The 25,969-nt window shown below is 29.7% G+C and overlaps 2 protein-coding genes across 6 annotated transcripts; one reads left to right on the top strand and one right to left on the bottom strand.

Moving 5' to 3' along the window:
- Positions 1-1,748: 1,748 nt before the first annotated feature.
- Positions 1,749-11,158, bottom strand: Wbp2 (WW domain binding protein 2). 5 transcript variants are annotated; one of them, XR_010576214.1, is made up of 8 exons: positions 10,997-11,158; positions 10,566-10,740; positions 6,793-7,162; positions 5,948-6,514; positions 5,094-5,162; positions 4,764-4,950; positions 4,575-4,672; positions 2,102-2,218 (listed from the first exon to the last, which is right to left on the bottom strand). XR_010576214.1 is itself a non-coding variant. In XM_065503453.1 (6 exons), exons 1-6 carry the CDS (start codon positions 11,050-11,052, stop codon positions 2,174-2,176), a joined length of 1,113 nt encoding a protein of 370 aa, XP_065359525.1. In that variant the 5' UTR covers positions 11,053-11,158; the 3' UTR covers positions 1,749-2,173. The 5 variants fall into 5 exon arrangements, 2 of the variants coding, with proteins under 2 accessions (XP_065359525.1, XP_065359524.1); XR_010576215.1 differs by lacking the exon at positions 4,764-4,950; XM_065503453.1 differs by lacking the exons at positions 4,764-4,950; positions 5,094-5,162 and having other exon boundaries at positions 1,749-2,218; positions 6,146-6,514.
- Positions 11,159-11,344: 186 nt separating this feature from the next.
- LOC135953323 (ecto-NOX disulfide-thiol exchanger 2) lies at positions 11,345-25,969 on the top strand. The gene is made up of 7 exons (XM_065503163.1): positions 11,345-11,501; positions 12,130-12,768; positions 12,834-13,565; positions 17,073-17,179; positions 23,034-23,147; positions 23,240-23,830; positions 23,900-25,969. Exons 1-7 carry the CDS (start codon positions 11,453-11,455, stop codon positions 24,167-24,169), a joined length of 2,502 nt encoding a protein of 833 aa, XP_065359235.1. The 5' UTR covers positions 11,345-11,452; the 3' UTR covers positions 24,170-25,969.

The following is a 25,969-nucleotide window of genomic DNA, read 5'->3' on the forward strand; positions in this document are numbered from 1 at the left end:
TATTAGGCAAAATAAAGAATAATAAATTGCATTAGCAATTCCAGTATAAATATATTCAGTGCGAAATGAAAATAACAAACTAGTGAAATCTTTTGTCCGTTACTGGAGAAATTTAAGGATACAAATTATAACAATATTGATTTTTGAACAGATATGCCTTCTCAAGCATTAAATTATTTGCAGGTATTTGATGGAAATCGATTTCGAAAACGAAAATAGATGTTATGTATTTATTATTTGCGATTTTCCATTGTATAATGTTTAATTATTATAATTTTGAAGTTTAGGTCTGGTACCTTAATACTTTGAATAGTTGATCACCATTTATAATAAATTATTTTGGCTGACCTTAATCGTGATTTTCAGTATATATCATTTATAAACCTTTCATGCTATTCAATTAATACCACTTCATTCCAATCAATACTTAATTAAAATTCATTTGAAAATGTTTGAATTATTGTTTCAAAGCTTGTTCTACTTTTTACCCTCAAAAAGTTCTTCAAGCTGTTTTTTTTTTCTTGTAATAACTGTCCTTTAATATATTATTTGTTAGTGAATATTATTTGTAGTTATTTAATTCAAGAAATGGAATTACCATTTGGTTTATTAAGATCTTTTCATAAATAAAAAAATAATTTAATTAAAAAATACATAAGCATTCTTTAAGTAGTATCATTTTCAAAGCATTATTAAAAATATTTAGACTAATTTGTTGTTTATATAAATAAAAAAAAAACTATTATCAAAAAATTAATAATTGTATTTCCATAGTTAATTTAATAGCTCAAAAAAGTTTAGTCCGACTACTGTCGTTAAGATAAATTAATATTTATGTTTTCGAAGTCTACTCAGTTGTGTCCAAATTTACGATTACAATTTGTATGAATACCCAAATTATCTAGGATTAAATCTAATTTCTCGACTATCGAAAACCTGAACAATCCCGAATAATGGATAATATTGTAATGGGGCTTTCATTGACCTCTTCATATCCGTAAATTTAAATAAAACAGTGTGAGTGAGGTATCATCGACATTTTTAATTCGTTTGAAAGGCCTATTGACGCCATTATGTGTGGAATAAAAAAAATCGTGGAAATGTACATCGCGGCTTCGCTGGTTGACATGGGTTATGTTGGCTTTGAGGGGCGCTGTGTTAAGAAAAAGTCTAAAGGGGTCTCGGTGGCCAGTTCACATAACCTCCATGTGAGATGACCATGCCCTCAAATCACTCGAGGCCAAAAGAAGTTGGTAATCATCGACCTATAGCTCTTGCCGTTGGCGGTGATTGATTTGGCCAAAATCCACAACAGTGACTTTTTCGGGATGATTTGGATGCTCATGGATCGATCTCATGTGGGCCTCGCCGTAACGTTGCCCAAATAGAACACTAATATTGGTAAAAAAATTGTATCATTGTTTAATATTGTTGAACAAATTGAATAAATGACAGCCAATTCGATAGATGTAGCTTCAACAATATGGCCGCTATCAACTGTCAAAGTTCGGAAGTCCCTATATAGAAGCTGTTGCATGTTTCTTCATGATTTCTGTAATTATCACCTACATTTTATTGCAATAATAGATAAAACAAAAAGTATATATTTTCCAAAATGTGGTAGTTAAATAACGTAAATCCTTATGAAATTGTTTTGGTAAAACGTGTATATGTATGTATTAAACCGGTACATTTTTTTTTATTGAAAACAAAAATTTATTGTCGAATAATATAAAATAAAACACTAGTTTATCTTGATTAATTATAGTTAATATGCAAAATTTTAAATACAGTGTAATACATTGAATACATACAATTATAGAAAAATAAATACCAATACAATATATTTTGTGACAAAAAAAAATATGTAAAGATAATTATTATTAAAAAAATAAATAAACAATATAGAAAAAAAGAAAAAAAAATCAAAACAAATTATTCAACTAGTAATTAAGTTGTAATAAAGTTGTTAAAATGAAAGATTAACGAAAAATGTTAACAAAATAAATGTTTAAAAACAATTTAGAAATAAATATTTGTTGACTACAAATTATCAATAGAATTTTAACATTATTTGGTTATATATAGAAGCAAAGCAACATTTTAGTAGGGAATGACCATTATTATTTAAATACCAATACAATATAAATTTAGAAAATCTTCAATTATTTATTTATTGATATCTGCGGTTAGGATCGTTGTAGTTTGGAGGCAAGTCCTAGAAATATACAAAAATTATATATGAAATATTAAACCATTTCTTAATAAAATATAATTATATTTTTGTATCATTATTTTACTCATAGATGGGGGTAGTGCACTAATTTTGCAGTTTGCACTAATACTTAGTGATAGTGCAAAATTAGTGAAATCATTTTGTTCATATTTAGTGCTGAGTTGAAAATTAGCAGCCTCACTAAGCAATAGTGATAATGAGTTAAAAAATTTTGCACTCAAAATTAAATTAGTTGATTTAAAAAAATGCAGTTTATTGCAACTTTTTTGTATGCACTAATTTGATTGCAACTTCAAATTGTGCACTAAATTTTTAAGTTCAAAATGGTTTAAGTTTATTCCTGTACACTAATTTAAAACTTAAGACTAATATTTCATTATAAATAACAATAAATATTTAAAAATTGTATTTTTCGAATTTGGATTCATCAATTTCATGACTACTCATTTTTGAAAATTTAGTGATAGTATGTTTAATGCAGCCTTTTTTTGATTGCAGGTTAAAATTTTGCACTACTTAATTGTAGTGCTAGTTAATTTTTTTTAGTGCTAGTTAAGAAATAAGCATTATCACTAAAGCTGATAAAAAATAGTGCAAACTAAATATTTTGCAATTTTAGTAAGTGATAGTGCAATGCTGATTTCAATCAACATTTAGTGCACTACCCCCAACTATGATTTTACTCTCCCTAATCTTATAAGCAGACATTAAAGTAAAATAACTCTTCCTTATAAGTAGTTCTATGTATTTGATAGGCCTCGTAATTGAGTGAATGAGGTCCATACTGCTGCAGGGTAATTGAGAAGATAGATTACCATGTATGTCGTTATAAGTGCAATTTGAAGCTTCTAAGGGCTTAGTTATATTATGCATCTACTGGTTGGTATAGGTGGCGTAATTTTTTAATTTTTCTACAAGAATTATTTCAAATACTTAAAAAATTAAGTATCGAACATTCGTTGGTTCTAATAGTGGGGTCACACGGTATGTATTGCATTTGTTTTGAGACACGGCATTTTTCCTCGTAAACATGTACATAACGTGTGTTCCATATTTATGTAAAATACATGTGTGTGTCTTATGACATTTTTACATACCGTGAGAGCACACCACGCACCCCCTTTAAGCTGTCATTGGTGTAGAGCAATCCACTGTTGCTTTCATAGCGATACTTCTGACCCGGAGGATCATTACCACCACAAAGGAGGCAATCACCATCTATATGATGGTGACTCAGAGCGAAAGAGAAATTAAAAGATCCCTATTTTCTCTTTACCTCACTTAAAAATTTATTAACACACTTGTTGGCGTTGTATAACGACTCGCAATTCCTATATTTTCATATAGAAACTGATTGTGATAATTCTTATGTTGATTTATAAATGGTACTCCATCAGGGTTTACCCAAATTGAAAAACTTTGAGTTAGTTCAAACGCCGTAAAACGTGAATCCTTATACGAAGCCTTACATCGCACATGTACCAGAACGAGACACAAAATTTTCGAAGCCAAGAAAACGAAAAAAAGCTTGATTGTACATAAGAAATAATGACAATGACGCGCCAGTTGTTAATCAACCCAAACCTACTTTTCGACTAAAACACATTTTCTGCCACCGTAGTGGATCTGAGATTCTTGACCTTAGACTACCTCTTTTTACACGACCTGAGGAGCCTGTCAGGGATGGAATTCAGAAGATGAAATGCCTTCGTTCGTGCGACTTATTGATTTCATTAAGGTTTCAATACGGTTAAAGGGGGTACTGATTTTGATTAACCATATATTCTGTTCGAATGGAAAAACAAATCGCATGAATCCCTACCCAAGTTCAGTTGTGTAATAACGACTTTTCAATTTATGTATGGTTTAAACAAATTTGTTGCAAATCGATCCACATTTAAGGAAATAAAAATCTTTTTTACAGTCGAGATTATCAACTGAAAACTTGAGTCCTTCTGTATAATATTTTTATACAATTTGGATTAGATTTGAATTAACAAATAGTTAAACATTCAAAAGTTGAATTAATTTTATAATGAATTAATTCAACAATGAATGAATTCTACTCTAACAAAAGCCATTGAATAAAGCTAAATAATATGTATCTTTTGTTGGGAATGATTTTATGGATTGAATTGCTGACGTTTTTTAATTCTAAATTAAGATTTTAATGAATTAAGCATAAATTGAGTAAATTAATTCGAAGCTCTGACTGATTTGCCCAAACTTGAATATCGATATAATTTATTTTTTTTTTAGCCGGGGACTTTTGAATCCATGTATTGTAAACACTCAGTTCTATAAATATAATTATAATAACAATAAATCGTATACAAACCTCATAAGCTGGTGGCATATCACTAGGCCCGGGTCTATTTTGACGTTGATTTTCAGTTGTATTAAAAGCACTTGCTAAGGCCTCTGCTTCTTTTGAATCTATTGTACAAAAATATTATTAAATAAGCACAATGGAAAATAATGTATATCTTTGAAACAATATAACAATATAAACACATATAAAGCTTACATTGATATATAGTTGATGTTTTTTGTTTTTGTTTTAAGAAGTATAATAAAATAAATTGGAAGATTTAGGTTTCACTACATTGAGATTCGTAATCTTGACAATTGAAAAAATTATATGGGTATAATAACTGGTACAAACATAAAGCCAGTTTGATAAGGATACAAATATTGGTAATAAACAGTGCTACCTGTAAATTAAAATTGTTATTTTTTAGAATTCTTATTCTTATTATAATAATTATAAGCAACAATTGCAGCAAAGCTCGGCTTTTGTTTTTCTCTTTATTTTACTTTATAATTCATTGATTACTTTGCCAATTGTTTTAAATACCTTTGTAAGAATTGTAATTGTGATCAAATAAGTTTTGGATATTAAGAAGTTTTCTTCTTTTTTAATAATCTGTGAATAAAAATATATGAAAGAAACAAAATATATTAGGATGGGAAACTTAATTTTCATGTTAGTTTCAATGGTAAGAAAAAATATTATATTAATAACAATTCAATGATGTAGCCAATTCGAAATGTCGAAAAAACTTTGGTAATAGTTAGAGAATTTTAAAGATTTCATCAAAAATATAAATTCCAAACATTTATAGAGAAAATTAGTAATGCTATTATTATTATTATTATTAATATTGATCATAAAATCAAAGATTTAGAGAACTTCTTTGCCGGTAGCAGAAAATTTAAAGACAAAGTTGGAATAAAATTTCAGATTTTAGAAGGTAGTTAATAAGAGGTTTATAAAACAGGGCTAAAAACAAATTTTGTATGGAAATTTTGCTTTATAAATCTTTCATTTTATAAAATTAAAAATTCTTTATGAATATGGCGGTTTATTTTTAGACTTTAGACGAACATACGTATGGTGTTTACTTAAAGCAAGACCGTAACAACTCTAGGTTTTAAATCAGTGGTAGACATTTTACTAATATTCTGTTATTTCATAAGTTACATAGATACTTTTCCATATTTAAAGAAAATTTATAATTTAATAATAAATTTTAACAATTATAAGTTAAATCTCTTACCACAGCCAATATTAATTAATAAAAAAGCAAATTTTGTAATAAAAATTAAATGAAATGAAAAATTTGGTTAAAAACATGATGAAAACATAAAAAATGAACAGAACAATGTAACAAAGTAAAAACTATAGAGCAAAATATAATTAAAACTTACTGGCTGGTGGTGCAGTGAAACCCATGCCACCTGCTGGTGGTGGAGGACCGCCAGCAGCTGGAGGATAAGGAGGAAAACCACCTCCAAATTGCTGTGGTTGTGGTGGGTATGGTGGATACCCGGATTGTGGGGGATACACGGGATAAGGTGGATAAGGTTGTGAAGGCGCTCCGTATGGAGGCGGTTGTGGATACCCACCTCCCCAGCCGCCAGTATGGGCTGGAGGTGCAGATGATTGTTGATTTTGTTGTTGGCGTTGTTGTTGACGTTCCTCCTCATCGGGTGGTGGCAAAGAGAAACCATTCCATGAGGGCATTTCCTCCTGTTGTTGAGACGAATTATTTGAGCCATTGCGTTGTTGTTGATTTTGGTTCTGGTTTTGTTGGTGCTGTTGTTGTGGTGGTGGCTGTTGAGGCATGCCAAAACCACTCCAATCCTGAGCTGGAGGATTATATGGCTGTGGATTGTATGGTTGTGGATTGTATGGCTGTTGTTGTTGTGGATTATAGGGATGTGTTGGAACCGATGGATACAATCCCTGAGCTTGTGGATTATATGCTGGTGGTGCTATATTGACAAGTTAAAAACAAATGTTTAAAGTATACAATTCTTCCGAATTATTAACACACACTAGATTTTGCAAAACAAAACATTACAACTAATACCAAGAGTTAAATTTAATTATAAAAAAACTCTAGTTTTAGTCAATTGTATTGTTTTTCCAAAAAAATAGTGTTTTAATTTTGCACAAAATTTTTTGAATTTAAAACAAAAGCCGAGGTTTCTTAAATCATAAATTAAGATTCATGAAATCAATACAAATTAAAGTGAAATATTGTACTTACGTCCCCCAATGCCTGGGTATGGTGGTGGATTATCACTCATAAAAACAGTATTCGGTGCTGGACCACTAAAGGCATCGTGTTGCGGCAACCAACCGTAGTAGCCAGGTGGTGGCTGATAGGCTGGTGGAGGTGCCTCATGCCAGTTACCTGAAGGTGTATATGGTGGTGGATCATCGTAGCCTCCACCACTATTATGGTAGTTGCTTTGGGCCGTTTTAGCAGCACGTAGCAATGCCATGCCATATTCAATAGCACCACCCGATTTAAAGTAAAGCTTAAATTTAACTTCACCCACAAAATTACCATTTGGTTGGGCACGTACTTTGCCCTTAATGTAGTTGGCTCCAAACACAGGTTGTTCAAGCTCGACCTGTAATAATAAATAGTCATTAAAAAGGTCTGTGCAGGGGAAGGGTTGTACAAAATTGTAAAACTTAGCATAAGAATAAAGCAGTGTTTATGTTTCTATTAATCGGATAATGGAAAATTGCACAAATTTAAAAAAAAAAAAATAATTCCGAAATTACTAAAGCCGACGACTCAAACTGAAAAATGTACGACGGCGTCGGCTTCTCAAAATGTATCTGCAAAGTCTATCCGCCGATAAAAATTGAAAACCGTTAGTTGAATATCTGTTAAGATTTAAGTTTCATTTCCAAATTTTGTGTTGTCTAACAGGCGCAAGGTTTCTTAATATGTACTACTTCGAATGGCTAGAGATGAAAGCCATTCCAATCTTGACTAGATGCGAGGGCTTAAGTGCATTCATTGCTAGGTTCGCTCCTTGTATGGTAAGGGCTTTATCATTAGGTGGGTGGTATATATGCCAAAGTGGTTGCCAGCAGTGCCGAGGGCCTGGATGGTTAGTGCTTAAATAAACTAACCACTAACAGCTTCCCTCAGCTTCAGGGCAAAAACCTGTTGTAATTTAGTTGCTTATTCCACGCTATGGCCTACAGGAAGGATAGAGGATCCGAGGGGGTTGATACGTATAGTACTCTAGAGGGACTTTCACTAAGGGACGTAAATGGCAGCATAATGGAGCATAAAGGACAAGTTAGGGAACTGGATGTGGACGGGCTTCTAAGATTCTCGATAGACTCTCTTGGTAAAACTTGTACCAATCAAAGTTTCGCGGAGATGGCTCTGCTCTTTGACGATGAGCTAGATATCACCGTGGTATCTGCTAACAGTCAGAAGGCAGATGGGTCACCTCAGATGATGACAAATCAGAAACCGTAGAACACATTTTGTGTAACTGTCCTAGATTACAAGGTCTCACACAAATATGGATAGGGTATAGATTCCACGATGAACTAAGGGTTATAGCTAAATACGATATATGCAAGCTTCATTGATTTATCAGAGTAATAGGCTGGCTATCCCGGTCTATACTTTTTTCTGTCCTTCAGACCGGGATTTTATTTTCGCCTCACTTTTATCATTTCATTTATTTTCTTCTTGTATTTTCCTGAAGGGTATCACGATGGATCCGATGGATATCCGAGTGGAATTGTATTTAATAGTACACACCCCTAATATCTAATATAATCTATACAACGAATATAAAAACTCATCGAATATTTTAAGTAAACATTTGTGTTCATTTGAATAATTTTCCAAACAATGTTAATTTTTTTTCTACATTTTGATCTAGAATTCATTGAACAATTCTAGCAGGGAGACGGTCACAATTCGGAATTTCATATTTTTGGAGCACTCTAAGGTTTATACATATGTAGTAATATACATTGAGTGGCAATACAATGGAATCTTTTTGGAAAACAATATTCCGTAATTTCGGTTTTCAAAAACATTACCCTTACCCAATATCTTCTATATAACATATAATAATCTCATATCACAATGTTTGTTTGAAATCCTCCGAAACGGCTAAAAAGATTTTTATGATATTTGGGAGCTTTGAGAATAGGTCGTAACGTATATTTCATACCGCTAGGTCATTGTATCCCTATAGAAAATTTGGTTTTAACATTTTTTTACCAAAAACTTTTTAGCATTTTTTTTTTATTTGGCATTAACTATACCTATAACCCACGTATTTTTTAGCCGAGATTTTAGTATTTTGTATGAGCAATATCCAATTATCCATATTTACCTATTTTTATGAAATGGTAGGTACGAGAATAGGTCGTAAGTATATTTCATAACGCTAGGTCATTAGGATGACCTTATCTTATCCACCCATTTTTTTTAAATATTTTTCGTCAAAAATACCTACATATAATGTCAAATTCACTTTGAATACATTTGTTATTTTTTATTTAACAACCAAAATAGAAATAATTTGTATGGCAGAACAACGTTTGCCGAGTCAGAAAGTATATGTATATTTCTATGATAGATTCAAATTTACTAGGCTTTCTATTAAAATATATTAAATTTCAGCATTTTAAAGCATTAACGTTTAACAAAAATACATTTATAGAGTTTGGTAAAACTTCCTAGCATTGTGAAAACAATGGAAAATTTTAAACTGCTACAAGAAAGACTAATATAAAAATAATTGGTCAATTCTCTTATCATGTCATATTGTCATAATGTCCTAATATTTCACAATGGTTTTTATTGCTTTTCAAGCAAAAAATGTCAATATGACTGATAAGAGACCTTGTGAATTGACCAAATATATAAGAAAACGATGTAAAAAGGACCTTGTTTTACGGTTATTACATTTTGATAATCAGCCCAATTATGAATAAAAATTCCCCGGGAGTTTTTCCCCTTTTCTAATTTTTCCTATTCAAATTCAATGGGCTGAATATGTTTTTATTGTATTTTTTTCGAACAGTAAGTTTTTTAAATAGTCAGAAAACTGGCTAGAGTCAAGATTTGAGAAAATTTTAAACTCAAAATAATAAACGATTTTAATGCTGGATTAAAGCAAACACTATTTGTGATAAATATTCAATTAATTAATCAACAGTTTAAAAAATTTGGGCGGAAGACCTCGTAAAACTATTTGAAGGAAATATAATTTAATAGAGTTTAAGAAATTAATAATTACTCTCCTTGAGGTTATCAATAATCTAAAATTGGAAATTAGTTCTCGAACTGTTAACCGCAGGACAAATTAGGCTAGACTTTGTTGATATCGGACCGAGACTAATTCCGTTCCCGAAAAATAATACAAAAATAAGTTTTTTTATACTAAATTAAGCCAAAACAAGTTAAAATTTTCAAATAATCAGTCAAAATTCAATTATGTGTGTATGTTAAAGATAAATCCTAAAAAAATCGCAGTTCGCTCAGTTCGAAAAAGGTCTTGTTCAAATAAGAATATATATAAACACATCTAAACCAGTATTATTGTCATTATTTTCTCTAAATATAAAAATCATTTGACGTTTTAATGTTAAGTATCTTAATAATTTTTGTAAGAACATAAAATTTAAATTTGTATTTAGTCGACCTAGTAGAAAAGGTAAATTTCCTGTTTGATAAAATCTAAGATTCCATTGTTTTGACAATACCACTGCGATGGGAACGCTTTTTTGTGGTGCATTAAGTATTGATCAAAATACAAATACATGTTACTGAACAAAGTAATAATTGTAAACAGAAGTTCTGCAAACAAATGCCTAGAAGTGTTTTTAAATATCGACCGCTTATAACAAAACTACATTTAAAGAAATGTGTAAAAATAATTCTATTAATATACTAAATACCTAGTACATACAACTATTATAAATATTAAACTTTTTATACCTACATATTTCAGTAGAATACACGTCATTAAATAATTAACTTACATCATTCATAGCAATAAACGGTGCACTAAATGACTGCATTTCATCGCCTGATTTTTTATTATTAAAAATCAACCGATGGGATGTCAAATAAATACGACCCTGCTTGGAGCCACGAAAAATCGGGTTGTCCTGGCCCGAAAAGTCCATCGATATGTTGTCGCTATGGATTAAGATGCTAGGAAATTTAAAAGAATAATTCATGAATTCCCCATTTGAAATGTAATTAATTTATATTAAATATGTATAAAACATCCATATGCATATAGTATACATGACTACATACATATTTATTTTTCCAAGACATTATTGGATTAAAATGGCAAAACTTTAGCGAAACTTTGTTTTGGTTTTTTTCAAACCACACAAACAACCATTCACACATACAAATTGCTGAATTTCATCACAAATATTGAAATATTTTCTATACTTACTATTCTCCAGCGTGTATTAATACGCCATTATTGGCGTGGGCTGTATTAACAGACATTTTCTCAGCGAGATTTTTTAATTTTTTTAAATTAAATTTCACTTAAAAAAACTATAATAATTTATCTGATTGTGACTATTTTGAAGGAGAAAATATTTCTGATAAGATTTTTTCTCGAAACGTCAAAACAAATGAATCACTTTTGTTTCAATTCCGTTGCAGACCGCTACCGCAAAATTTGAAAATGGCAATGCTTCAACAAACCTTCAAAGTTGTTATTAATTTTTGGTGAATTGAAGGCAAAAAGAAAAAGAAGTATTTTATTTATGGGACAAGTACGGGCGTTTCTTATTATCTTGTGTTAAAAATATATAAAAAATACTTTATAAAATAAAATATAACAGTTACAAATAGTTCAAGAATGTGTTAAATTCTTTGTTAATTTGTATTCATATGAAAAATGGCTTTTAATTACACTAATTTAGGCCATCAAGCTTTGGAAAATATGAGTAAGTATATTTTCATGGTTTTTAACAATGTGCAACTTTGATTTGTTTTAGCATGTAAAGAATAATTAATAAATAATTTAAGAGTTATGTTTTGAAGAATTTGATATTTAAATTTTATTTTTTTCGTGTTAAACAGCTAAAAAGTTATTTAATTTGTTTGTAATTTGTGGATTTCTGTATAAAATTTTTTTGCGACGCCATTTTTTTTCTTATTTTTTACATTTTGCTTTACTCTGAAAATTTATCACCGTACCTTTTAGTTTTCGTATGTTTTGCATGTCTTTGTTTTGATCAACGATTTCTAAACAAGTTAATTTATCATTTTGTTTTTTGTTTGTTTTGTTATCTCTTTACTTACTTTATTAAGCAGCTTTATTTTATTTTCGATTTCGTAATGTTGCCAGATTTTAAATAAGTTTATAAGCCATAGAAAATAAAAAAATCCCGAATTTTGATAAGTATTTAATTTAATTTTGCTGTCAAAGTTTTACAAACATTCCGAATTCATGTTTTTAAATAACATATTGGCTCACATATATTTTGGTTGCGTTCATTTGAAAAAGCTTGTTCAAAAGACCCACCTCCGATTAAATCCAAATTTTTAATAAATTTTTTTTTTAATTTTTAGTGCCATTTTTTAATACATTGGCCAATGGAGGCTCAGTACCACCACAGGTCAACTTTATGAATCATTTAGCTGCCGCTATTAACAATACACCTACCACGCATTCGGCTGTTACACTGCACAATACAGCGCAAACTACACCAACAGCAACAAGTAGTTTTAATGCAGCCAAAACTATAACAAAAACATCAAGACGCAATCCAGAGCCGCCACCACCACCTCGTCTAAGTTCCCCTAGCCCAACATGCAATCATGTCAAACCTAATCAAGGCACTGCTCCCATGGATTTGGAAAATGATTTGGAGAATGAAACACCCACGACAATTGCTTCATCCACGACAACAGCACAAAATGACGCTAAACCCAAAATAGCCACAGATAAAATGCCATCATTGAACATGCCAGATTCTAGTTTATATTTAAATGGCCTAATGGCTGGGCAAATGTGCGCGAATCCAGGATTTATGTTTTTTCCACCAAATCCAGCGGCTGGCACCGCTACTGCAAACACCTTAATGGATCCGGCCACTATGATGGCTGCTATGCAACAAATGCAGCAATATGGAGCGTACGCAAATAGTGGACTAACAGATCCTACATCCACAATGGATCCTACAAAACTAGGACAAACTGGTGTAGCAGGTAAGATCAAACCTTTTTGGAGAAATTTAACCGAGAACTTCTAAAGAATTAATTTTCTTTTGCAGACAATTTTAACGGCGCTCAAGTGGCCACAAAGGAAGTAATCAAAACCAAGAGCTGCATGCTTTTGCCGCCCAACCCAAATGCTCCACCACCAACCATACGCGACAGACCACCCGGTTGCCGAACGGTATTCGTAGGTGGCCTCCCAGACATTATAACCGAGGAAGTAGTACGTGAAATATTTGAAAGTTGTGGAGAAATCTCGACTTTGCGCATGTCCAAGAAAAACTTTTGCCATATACGTTTTCGCCAAGAAGAGTCCATAGACCGTGCCATTTATTTGAGCGGTTATCGAGTTCGTCTCAACAATACAAATGATCAAGCTAGTTTCGGGCGTCTGCATGTTGATTACGCCCAAGCCAGAGACGACCAGTACGACTATGAATGCAAACAGCGACAATTACAACGCGAACAACGTCATCGCGAACGCATGTCTTTGGATCGTTTACGTTCCCAGTCTCCGCCACCCATACCTCACTACACCGATCATGAAGCGTCTATGGTGGCTGATAGTTTACGCAGTAATGACACCTTTGTTAAGGCTGTACAGACGATAACCATATGGCTGGAACGTGGTGATTGCACCAAACGCAATGCCAATGTTTTCTACTCGATGATACAAAGCACTCATGCTCATGTTAGACGTTTGACAGGCGACAAACAACAATTGGAGGAGGATTTGCGTAAAGCACGTGAATGTTTTCGCAAACAAATGTTGACCATGTCCGCTCAGTGTAAGTTTATTTATCATAGATATTTAATTTATTTAGAATATAAAATGTTTTTTGGTTGTTGATGTTTGTTACACGGTATGTTTGTGTGATGAGATGTTAGCGTGTGTGTGGGTGTGAGTGTGTGAGGGATATATTTAGAATAGATCATGAGACAACAGTGCTGGATATAGAATGGATTTTAAATGGTTAAAACGTGACACAATTTTGAGGTAGTTTTGTGGTTTGTAAGTTAGTAATGTCCTGCAGTCGTAGAATATGCCCAGCCATGTAATTCTATTGTATTGTAGCCTTGGTCAATGACATAATCACATCGTCTGCATTCTACAAAAATTTACTAATTCTAGCCCTTATTAAACAGTGACCCGTTATCACCCTAAGAGTATTGTGGTCCTTGACATGTTTATTTTTGACCGTATTGTCCATGTAATTTTTCGGTCCGTTCTACTTTATTAGGATCGGTTGCAAGCAACAAGTACCAGAATTAATAATCTGCTGTCAACCATGCACTAGGAAATCTCAGATTCTAAGTACTAATCCCTAATCTTAAAGTTGCCTCAATCTTAATTTAATTGATGGCTCAATTGAAATGATAGGCCTAAAATCTTTGGGTTTTGAGTGGCTCTCCTTGCCAGTTTTTGGAATTCCTGTAAATATCTACCAGCTGAAATAATGCACCGTCGGGGTGTTTCATAATTGTTCCCTGGCCATATGTCCTGCTACTATACAGCCACGATAATGTTTACTGTTTCATCAGTAGTGTAAAGGTGTCAAGGCTAGATTCAATCCATTTGGCCAATAATCGGCGAAACCTTGATAAATTGTTTTAATTACTGTACGATAACTATGATGCCCTATTGTGTTTCAATCCACATAGATCCCAATTACATATTTTTGGACAAAACTTCAAAACTTTCTTTACTTGTAGTATTTTTCTCAACACTTTTATAAAAATATTCTTTTTAACCCATTTGTGACCAATAGATAAAAATAAGTCAAAATATTTTGAACAAAATTTAAGTTTTTGGCCAAAAAAAATATTTTTTTTTAAAGGCGAACTTTTGCGAAAGTTGTGATGATAGAATATAACTCTCAACATAACAGTATAATTTTGGTTTATTAAGTTTTGATGAGGTATTGGGAGGTTTTTTTATTCTCTTGTACATTTTTTACAAACAATTTAAATCAATTATTTTAATATCACTAAAGTAAAGTTACTTATTTCACATCTGTAAAAACGTTTTTATATATTTTTCTTTTAACAAAACTAATAACTATCTTTCATTTTAATAAAAACAATTATGATTATTATAATAATTACATGTATGCAATCCGGACTATAAAGTTATACAGATGCAATCAATCCGGATTCTAGAGTACACAATTTAATGAAAACTGATGTCCGGATTTCCGAACTGAATCGGCGTAAAGCTTATTTATAAAAACTGATCACAATGGGATCAATTTTGAATGGACCCATGTGAGCTGCTTGACGAAACCTAATTACATTTTCTGTTACTCTGAAGTGTGTTCTATTAAACTGCATCACTGTAAATAAGAATTCAAACATCGAGTTTTGGCTAGTGAGCTTAGCTCTTAACGTTGACATTTGATCATTAAGTTCCCTAGTTCACAATGACTGGTTTACGTTTGTCTTGTTTTTAAAGGCGGTTAAGTACTCACCACTGAAATAATAATAAATTATTAGATTCTTTGTCAAAATTTATAATCTATCCTTATCATTTCATGACAGGACAAATAATATATATTCCGCAATATAGAATTAACCAATCGCATATTTTATGATGTCCTTTTCGCCCATTTCAGATAATTTTTATAAATATTGTTCAATTTTCAGTTTATTTTGATATCTTAGCACTTACCGTTGACCTCTGATGCTTAAGTCCCTACTTTGGTCACTCTGTCAAGTCAAGTCATAACTATTGAAAGAATGATAATTTATTAGATTTAGTTCATTCTTAATTCGGAATTAAACGATTTCATTATTTCCATAAATCCATTCCTAACTTTAAATTCATTGAATGAAATTTATTTAAATAGAATACATTCAACCTTTGAATTATTTTGATTTCGAAAACGGAATTAAGAATTAATTCGTTCGAACCTTTGGGTAGAACATTGTCCTCTGTTGACGGGTCAAATAAATTAAATCTATCCCGTAACATAGACTTAAACAATCTCATCTTTTGATGTTCTTCCGATCCCATCAGTTGTCATAAAGGGAATAGTCATAAACAGGACGAAACAAAATAGTAATGGAACATAATGTCATATCAAATGGCAGTTTATTTAACAAAAGAACTGTTTCATTAAAGGTTTCTTTTACAAAATTATGTTCTCGTTTTTAAAACGTTGTATTCCTTTTAAAATCGCATTGTCTTGCTTATTCTCACTATTCCTTATTTTATTCTCGCTGTATCCCACACGTACAGAGTTTTATGGTACTATTTTCTTAACTGGACAGACACAATGTAATTTCCCTGAGGCATATCAGAAAGTACATTCGTCTAAACAAGGAGATCATTGGATCGAAGACAGTAGACGATAGCTTTGAATGACATTAATATCGCGGTCGCAGGTTATGTCACAATCGGGTACCATTATCAATTATTATTTGTTAAATTTAGTCTAAATTATATCAAAAAAACTACTTACTCACCTCAAAACTTTAAAAATTGTGTCATGGATTTTGGGAACTCATACTTATTTGTTTGGAAAAATAAACCCTTAATATTATACTCAAAAGAAAAAACAATAACATGAATTTAAATTAGTAATAAATTTTTTAAATAATTTTCAAAAAAATTTGCTCTTTAAAAACAAATCTCACATTATAAAAATCCAAAAGAAAAGGTAAAAGAAATACAAAATACATAAAATAAGTCTCTTTGGAACGAACTCTCATTAAGTCCAATTTCCATAATAAAGTGGCCATTTTTGATGCTGCTACTGAGAAAAGGTTTGTACGATGATGTAACTCTATCTCAGAATGCTCTTCATTATTGCGGGTAATTAAAAACATAAGACAATTCTAAAAAAAAATACACTGGTCAGACTCTTACGTGTGGATTATATTTTAATCATAAAGAAAAATGATAAATCAGACAAACAAAACTACATATTTATAGGTAATACACACTAACACAAATTTAAATTAAAAAAAAATAATAAATTTAAAAACAACAATGGTTCTAGTATTAAAATGTACATTTAGTATTATAGTACTAAATAAAACTACTACTTAATTTTTTTATGAGATGAAATAGAAAATTTCATAATTATACATATAATTAGTTTTTAGCTCCTTCTACTTACATATGAATTCCTCTTAAGTTTGTTTGAGTTTATTTATTTATTTATTTGTTTTTTTTTTCTTATTTAATTAATTTTTCTATTATTATTTTTAACTATGTATTATGTATCATTATTATTTGAAATTATATACTATTATTGCCTATTATATTATATACTATATATATATATATTCAGTCACTCAGATTGAAAAAGTGTTTAATGCTGCTAGTCACAAGAAGGTTTGGGACCATTTCACCAAAGCCCAAAGAAAAAACATCGATCAATGGAAGAAATTGGCCACGGTATGTATTGTTTAACCAGAAAATAAAACTGTAAGCTTTAATTTAAACAAAAACATCATTTAAATTGTTATTAATTGTCCATATTTATTATAGTTGTTGTTACTGCTAACAAATTATGAACATACATAAATATTTCTTTTTAATTTTTTTTTATTATTTTTCACATATTGAATTGTGCATGTTTAATACAATATCTTAATTATATTATTTACTTTTTTTATGATGGCTGTATTATATTTTGCTTCCTTTTGCTTACTAACTATATTTAAAAGCACTTTAGTATTTAATAAGTCTTTTGCATACAAATAACTAACAAATCATAACATAATTTATCGGGTAATCTTGAATTTACCTTACTTTAGATGAAAAATGCCCAAAAATGTGTTGAAGGATAGAACAACGGCTAAATATCAGATTTTTTATAAAATTAAAAAAATCTGAAGGTATAATAATTTTCGTGTTACAGTTTGGCAGAAAAACGTTGGCTTTTTTGTGTCCCTATACTCCCTAAACTCCTTATTGGTTAGTCAGAATATAGTGGTTTTCTGGTTTTACGAATAATATAATGTAAAGCACATTCGTTAAATTAAAAATTCATTAAAACGGAGTACTAAAGTATTAACTGTTTAATCAATAAAACAACGAACGCATTCAAGTAAATATTAATGAAAAATTCAAGTAGTATTTTTTAGTATTTAATTAATATATGGATAAAAACTCTTTTATTTTAAAAACTATTTTATTTCTAAAGTGTTTATAAAGTCTTTTATAGACTGCAATACTGAGTATTAATACTTTTCAAATTTAAAATATTATTAAATCCATCCGATTTGTCAAGAAATCATTTTGAAAAATACATCTCATATGAACACTAGGGATATAACTAATTTTGGCGAAATTTTTGGCATACCACCACTTGATGGGCAATATTGTATATGTAATGAAAAACATTATGTCATTTGGAATCAAAAGCATCACGCACCAACGCCGATTTCTAAAATAAACAAAAATGTTTTTTTCTCTGAAAAATTATATAAATAATTTCATATCTTTTTTTTTTGCAAATGTGAGGGATACTTCACTTATTTAAAAATTATCTTTTGAAGTATTTCCGCAGTTATTATTAGAATAAAATATATTGTATTTCAAAATAATTGAAAATATTTCATGAACAACTTTATTGCGTGAACTTTTTTAACAACCGCGAAAAAATAATACCTTGGTTTTTCATATTTTTTAATGCTCTATTCGACTATGCTATGCCAATTTGCATATTTGCAAAAAATGTCAATAGTTATGTCCCTAATGTACACGGTATTTTTTTTTTGTTATTTGTTGACGTTTTTCTTCAAATTTTTTGAAAATTAAATACAATTTTTCTTTACATTATGAAATTGTATTATGATAAATAAGTTTTTGACAAATATTAATGTGCTGTTTTTCTATAGCGAATGAGCGTTTTGAATGGACGTTTTACATGTATTTTGTTTTTGTTACAATAACAAAACACATGTTAAATTTCCACTCAAAGTACTCGTTCGCTATAGAAAAACAGCACATAATACTCAGTATTAAAACAGCACATTAATTAAAAAAAAAAAACACAAAATGTTGTGTCAATCTCACTCGAAAACGAACATGAGTTTTTTTAAATATTTTTTTAAATGTTTGTACCACAAATTTCAACTGTTGGATAAACGAACTGTTCTGCAGATATATACTACCAGCCATATGCATAAACATTTACAAAAGGTTTATAAACCAATTATAGGAAAATTTTCATAAAGTTGTATTCATAAACGATTAATAGCTTAAAATACCTTTGATAAACAATTGTTAAATGTAAAAATTTCTACTTTAAACCTACTTTAAGGAATTATTTTAGCTTTTTATCTTAAAAAAGAGGATTTTAAAGATAAATTTTTAATAATAGATGATACTATTGCAATTGCTAAACACAATTTCCACTCCGCTGGCGATTAAGTTCCATTTTAATAGTATATGATTTTGTTTGATATTCCTCCGGCAGTGAACTATATGAGGTTCACAAGTGAGTTTGATTGGCATTTTTGTCATTTATTTTTAACCTGCAACGCCATATAGTAATAAAATGTGTAAACATTGTGGATGAAGGTCAACAGAATCTAATATACCCACTCCGGAATTAAAACTATGTGTTTCCACATAGAAATTCATTAAATTTTGTTAAAATTTAACAAAATGTCAATTAAAATAAATTAATAAAATAAATTATAAAACAGTGATGTTTATTTTATCACAGAATATTCGTCATTCGAATACTTTAAATAATAATTGAAATAAACTATATAAAAAAGTTTGTACATTAATACATTTTAGCTTAATATAAATTTACTAGAATCAGATATACATTTTTTTATCTAAAAATTAGTTGTTATCTTCAAAAATGTATTATTACTAAAAACAATTATTGAAAAAAATAAAATTAACGAATATTTTATCCTAATTGAAAGCAACACTAACAACAAAAAAAGGGAAATAAATGAGAAGCATTGTCAGCTTAGACAAAAATCAGTACATTAGTTATTGTACCTTTATCAAACTTTTATGAATACAATACTTTTATAAATGGTTTTTAAAGCTAAAGTGTTCGTTAACAAAATTGTGTTTTAAATCTACAATCAGGTTTTTTATGCATATAGCCGTACGTTTATACGTAGCCTATTCGGAAATAAAAATAATTAGCAATACGGAAAATTCTTATTTTTTTAAATGCAAAAATGAATGAATTAAAAATTCTTGTTTGTCTTGCAATCCAATTAATGCAAAAACGCAATGAAATATTTAAAAAGTGAAAGAAAAACTAAAAGTGTTAAAAAATATGGCAATTACTACGTTTATACGTAGCCTATTCGCAAATAAAAATTATTTGCAATTAACTAACTCACTGTTTATAAGTCGGAAAATCTATGTTTTTATGTGATGCCGGATGGTAAACTTTAGTAAATAAAAGTAATGTTTTTGAACAAAATATGATAAATTTTTTATTTTTTAAATGCAAAAATGATAGAATCTAAAATTCATATTTGTCTCACAATCCAATTAATGCAAAAACACAATGAAATATTTAAAAAAAAGTCTTAATAAACTAAAAATGTTAAAACATATGGCAATGCTTAAAATCTTATTTGCAAATAGTGTCGTTAATCAGGAATTGTTTTCGTGAGTTAGCTATTCGCAAATAAAAAATTAATTCACTGTTTATACGGCTAATTCTTCTGCTTTCAATATATTTATTTGCGAATAAGTCGTGCGTATAAACGTAGTAATAGAGGAACAATACTGTTATCTTCTTATATATAAATAGGCCACACGTTTTTTTGTGGTACACTTTTAAGTATGTTATTGTCCACCAATATTGATGAAACCTATATGGTTTAAAAGATTATTTTCTCTAAATGTGCACAATATAAATTTTTTTTTAAAACTTCTTTCCATAAAAGTGTTAAAATGCGTTTTAAATTTGCTTGAAAAACAACAACAACATTTGTATGCACATCTAAATACACGTGTATTTGTACACAAACGTGAAAAATATTCTTGCGTGTACTCAAAGTAACTGTATAATTTTGTTATTAGTGGTCGAATATTGACCACCAGGCGATCCTAGTATACATTATTACTCAATCACATCCGGTAGGAAGTTATAACGTGCTAAATTTTGATGCCAACATTTAGATGATTTTCAACAACAGAGTATGATCGCTTTAAAAGCAGAAAGAATTAGAATTTTTAAAAAATACAGGACTATATAGAATTGACTGATTCATTGAGTAAATTAAGTTTATTTTTGTCTATAAAATAGTACGAAAATTTTGAAAAGTTCCACCAACTTTAAATATTTTATTTTAATTCTTAAAACTAACGTAAATGAGAATATATTATTCTAATTAATTTAAAAAAGTTTTTTACGCAGATACTATTAATTTATCAGTAAAATAAAAAAAATCCATGTGGTCCATGGAAATGAGAAATACCAAAATCGATTATAATAGTTACATAATTTTGTTTTAATTAATATACATTTAGGATAAAAAAGTACTTCGAGAACTTACAACTAAAATCGATTAAGCATCGGCACATATCGCTAGATCACTTTAAAACTACTCCATTACCACAATATTGAATATTATAAGAAATAGCTGAATCCACTAAATCCCCCTTAGATTCGCCCTATAAAAATATATTCCAGAGAGTGGATCCGTTGGCCATTACAAAAAATATTTGATCAAAAATTGGAAACCCAAGGACATCAGTCGAAATACTGGAGATAAGGAAAAGAGTCTTGAAAGAAAGAAACAAGCAATCGGTTAATTTTTGGTAGGGGATATATAAGTAATATTTATAAATTTATAGAATTGCATACAATTGTCCCTTCAAAATGGCTTATGACAAGGGTAATTTCTGCGCAGCATGTCAATCGCGATTTGTTTTTTCCCAGTCCACAGTTCTGTACAGCATGACAAGCTCTGATTCCACTCAGTTAATAAGCTTCAGTTTTTATCATGATAAAGGACTGATCGGAAAATGAAGCTAACAATGCCACATTATTCATCATCATCTTCAACACCTCCTTTTATTTCATTTCTTAAATATTGCCTGACAGCCGGGATCTGTTTAACAGATCTGTTAACTGGTTCTAGTTCTAACACTTTATATGAAACTATCCTGTCTCATTTTAATAGAGATGTCCTCTTTTTATATGTTGGATATTATAACACTGATCACAAAATTTAATTAAAATTTAAACCAGATTTGTTTCTGAAATTCTTTGATAAATGGTCAACTTTTTGCCACAGTTTGATTTGTAAAGTGATATCCCACTGGTGTGTTTGAAACAATGTTCACAAATTTCCCGCAGGGAAGAACTAAAATGCTCCCTTTGATGCAGTATCTTTAGACAAGGCAAAAATCCCGGTCCATAGTTCTACACAGCAAGTATAAGTCCTAAGATAATGCTGGTTTTATCATAAAATTACTAATGGTTCTCGTTTACGTTTCCCAATCAAAGAAGGAGCAGTCCGTCCGTATACTTAACTACGAGATAGCCGTAGTCAAATATTAGTTCTCACAAATCTTATTTGAAATTGTACATCTGACTTCTGGTATTTCGGTTCCATTTCCCCTATTAAAAATAAACTTTGATAATGATAATGACAACAAGACACAAACAAATTATTGTTTAAAGAACATTTTATTTAAATTTAAGAGTTTTTTTTTCTTTTCTGTCTAACGATTTAATATATTATTTAAATATCACTAAAATTACTAAAGTTTTAACTAAAAAATAGTATATTAAAATGCAGTATTTGTGAATAGTTTTTGTTCATTACAATTCTTGGTGCGTTAGTTAATAATATTTTATAATTTCTATACATATACATATTTACATGTTTAAATGTCATATTACATTCATTATTATTCCATTGCTTAGAACATTATTTCTTAAATAATTCTATTATTTTTTTGAGTGTAAACGTTTTAAAAGAAGAAAAACGAAGCTTCAATTTCTGAAATATTGGAATTTATAATTAAAAACTACTAAACGAATTGGTATTTTAATTTTTTTTTTAACAAACATGATCAAACATGTTTTGTTAAAAAAAGGTCAAAGGTAAGTAGTACACTGACTTAAAAAAAGGCAATGAAGGTATATTTAAGAAACTATTTCCCAAAAAAAAAGAAGGTTTAATAAACAATATTTATTTACAAATTTATTATTTACAAAAATAGTAGTATTAAATTTAAATAATTAACAGGATTCGTAAACACGTAATTACATATTTGTTTATTTGTTTGCTTAATAAACATTTAGGAGTTGCGATCAATACAAATTGAAGATGATGAAATGGAAATGTCTGATGAGGATCGTGATTATCAAACGGTTTCACATTCAAAACGTAAACGTTACGATAGTGATAATTTAAAGGTAATATACATATTTAATAGTTTTTTTTTGTTTCTGTGTAAGGTAATAGAAATTCTTTTTTAAACATGAATTTATGTTCATATGTTTTATAGGATGAAAACGAATCTTTACGTCATCAATTGGAAGCCATGCGCAATGAAATGAGTCTCGAGCGCACTGATCTCAAATATAATAGTGATTTTCGTGAAAAGCAAATGAAAGTTCTGCAAGAAACCATACGCAACATGCAGACACAATTGTTGCAAACTAAAATGCGTGAACAGAAAGATGCCAAAACCATAGAGCAACTGGAGAAACGTTTAAAAGAGGCGGGAGTTAAACAGCTATTGCTGAAAACCAAAATTCGTGAAACAAATGAAAAACTAAAAGATCGCGAAGCCTGTGCCTCAGTGTATTCCGAGTCGAGTGAAATACAAGATTTAGATGAGGAAATAGTATCACAGACAACCTCGAAAAAACAAGACAATTCGCAAATTATAGACATTGATGTGGACAAAAGTGACGATGAAGTGAAGATCATAGAAGATATTCAAGAAGTTGAAGAAATCCGTCAAAAATCCAAAGAAAAAGAAAACATTAAAGAACAGAAGGATAAAGAGGAAAGAGAAAAAACCTTAACCTTAGAAGTAACAACAGCCGATGAAAAACATCTAAATAAAAAATCCATGACAACTTTAATTGAGGTACATACATATTTTATCATACTATAATTTTAACCAACTTCTTATACTTATGTTATTTTATGTTTTTAGCCATTGCCTTTAGATGAGGCTAAACTTATAGCATTGGCCACAGCATATTTGCTAATACAACCCAATGGATCCTCTACTCAGACCATTTGTGCGTATATCAAAAATATCTGTAAAGACCCTCAACTACAAGAGCAACATTTAAATAACGTTCTACAAAAATATTCAAATATTTTTCAAACAAATGCCCTTATTGAAGAATCCATGGATGTCAAGGACCACCAGGGTGTGTTTTGGAAATGCTGCGCTTTAACTATGCAATCAAATTCATAAATTTATTTTTTATCATTTAAATTCAAAATTAAATTTTAAAAATTTTCGGAACAATCAACTGAAAAAGAGACCATTTTACATACATATATTACACCGTGCGAAATTGAACTTGAACTAGACCATATACACATATAACTACAGATATTATTAGGTAGAACTGCGTTTTTATTTTCTGATATTTTCTTCCTTTTAAAGGAATTTAAAGTTTTAAAGATAAAAAATGTCTTAAATAGGGTTGTTATTTATTCGAGTTTTATTTTAATCAAATAAATGCTTACATTTGCTTTTATTATTCGAGTGATTGATTAATTTTTAAAAGGTTTTTTAATTTTAAAGAGTCTTTCATTAAGCTCTTCCTATCTTTAAATTTCAATATAACAAAGTGTGTGTGAGATATCATCTACATTTTTTATTTGTGACTCGCATCCGAAATGTCCAATTTTCCTAGACTCTGGCGCAAAAATCAGGCTTCAGGCATGAAATCTTACGATCTCGGAGGACGGTTCATATGACCTCCTGGCCAAAGTCGCCAGCCCAAAATCCACACCAAACAGTGATTATTTTGGTATGTATTGGAAGCTCTTGGATCTCATGTGGATTGGTATCGTCCCAAACTCGACAATGCTGTTTGTTGACGCCTCATAGCTGAAGATGATTTTTTGATAAAAATTGGGGCCAGTTTCCAAATGCTTTTAGGCCCAAACTGAATAAATGACAGCGAATTTGACAGATGTATCTTCAACAATATCAACGGTCAAAGTTCGAAAGACCCTATTTGAAGACACTTTATATAGATAGAATTAATATGTACTATATTAGAGCATTTTAATTATATAAATTTTCCTTATATAATTTTGATTTAAAGACTTTAGGTTCCAAAGTATTTTTAACCCGAATAATGCTTTCAGTAATTTTTTAAACCTTTTAAATGAAAATTATTCTGAATTATATTTATATTGTTTATTATTAATTGGAAAATCATTCTAACTCATTGTAAGGTGTTTGTGTTTAAGGAGTCCTTCATAATATTGTGATCTTGGTGTGTTAATCCAAATTGTTTTCTTAGAAATTTGTATAACCTTTAAACTTTGAAGTCCTTTAAAAAGAATAAGAGAACAGAAAATGAAAAACTAATAACGCAGTTTTACTATATTCGATTTCTAGTTTCATGTGTATATGGTCTCGTTAAAGTAAAGTAAACAAATTTGAAATTGTCTCACGGTGTTATATAATATTAACATTTATTTGTTTGTTCTATTTTTGTAATACATACATATAAATTATAGAAGTATGTATATTAGGATGGGTCGAATTGTATGGACGATCAAAATGTAAAAAATCGTATAGCAGAAACGCAATCTACGGAAAATTCTAAGATAGTTTCCCTAAGAAACCATAGGTCTAAAATCAAATCATATCTTGCGCATTTCGTTTATCCAATAAAAAAAAAACTATTAAAAAAATAAATACTGAAATATCATTGGATAAAAGACGAAATGTTCAAGATAGGATTTGATTTTAGAGCTATGGTTTCTTGGGGAAAATTTCTTAGAATATTCCGTAGAATGCGTTTCTGTTATACGATTTTTCGTGAAAAAAATCGAACCACCCTAATGTATATATTGATTATACATAAAAATTTAAAAAAAAACATATACTCCTGCAATTAACAATTTAATTGGAATTGATAATATAAAAAACACGAAATATAAAGATTATAAATTTTCTAGCAAACGTTTCTTAATGTTACAAGACAAATTAATAAATAAAAGAACAAATATCAAACATTGTACTGTATAA

This window comes from Calliphora vicina, chromosome 3 (genome assembly GCF_958450345.1).
Source record: "Calliphora vicina chromosome 3, idCalVici1.1, whole genome shotgun sequence".
Taxonomy (NCBI): domain Eukaryota; kingdom Metazoa; phylum Arthropoda; class Insecta; order Diptera; family Calliphoridae; genus Calliphora; species Calliphora vicina.

Excerpts from the sequence above, each read along its gene's own strand:
- Wbp2 (XM_065503452.1), bottom strand. The coding sequence starts at position 11,052 with ATGTCTGTTAATACAGCCCACGCCAATAATGGCGTATTAATACACGCT. Across the intron at positions 6,515-6,792 it reads ATACCCAGGCATTGGGGGAC|CACCACCAGCATATAATCCA; the intron begins GTAAGTACAATA and ends TTGTCAATATAG. Across the intron at positions 2,219-4,574 it reads ATATGCCACCAGCTTATGAG|GACTTGCCTCCAAACTACAA; the intron begins GTTTGTATACGA and ends GTATATTTCTAG.
- LOC135953323 (XM_065503163.1), top strand. The coding sequence starts at position 11,453 with ATGGCTTTTAATTACACTAATTTAGGCCATCAAGCTTTGGAAAATATG. Across the intron at positions 12,769-12,833 it reads AGGACAAACTGGTGTAGCAG|ACAATTTTAACGGCGCTCAA; the intron begins GTAAGATCAAAC and ends TTTCTTTTGCAG. Across the intron at positions 23,148-23,239 it reads ACGATAGTGATAATTTAAAG|GATGAAAACGAATCTTTACG; the intron begins GTAATATACATA and ends TATGTTTTATAG.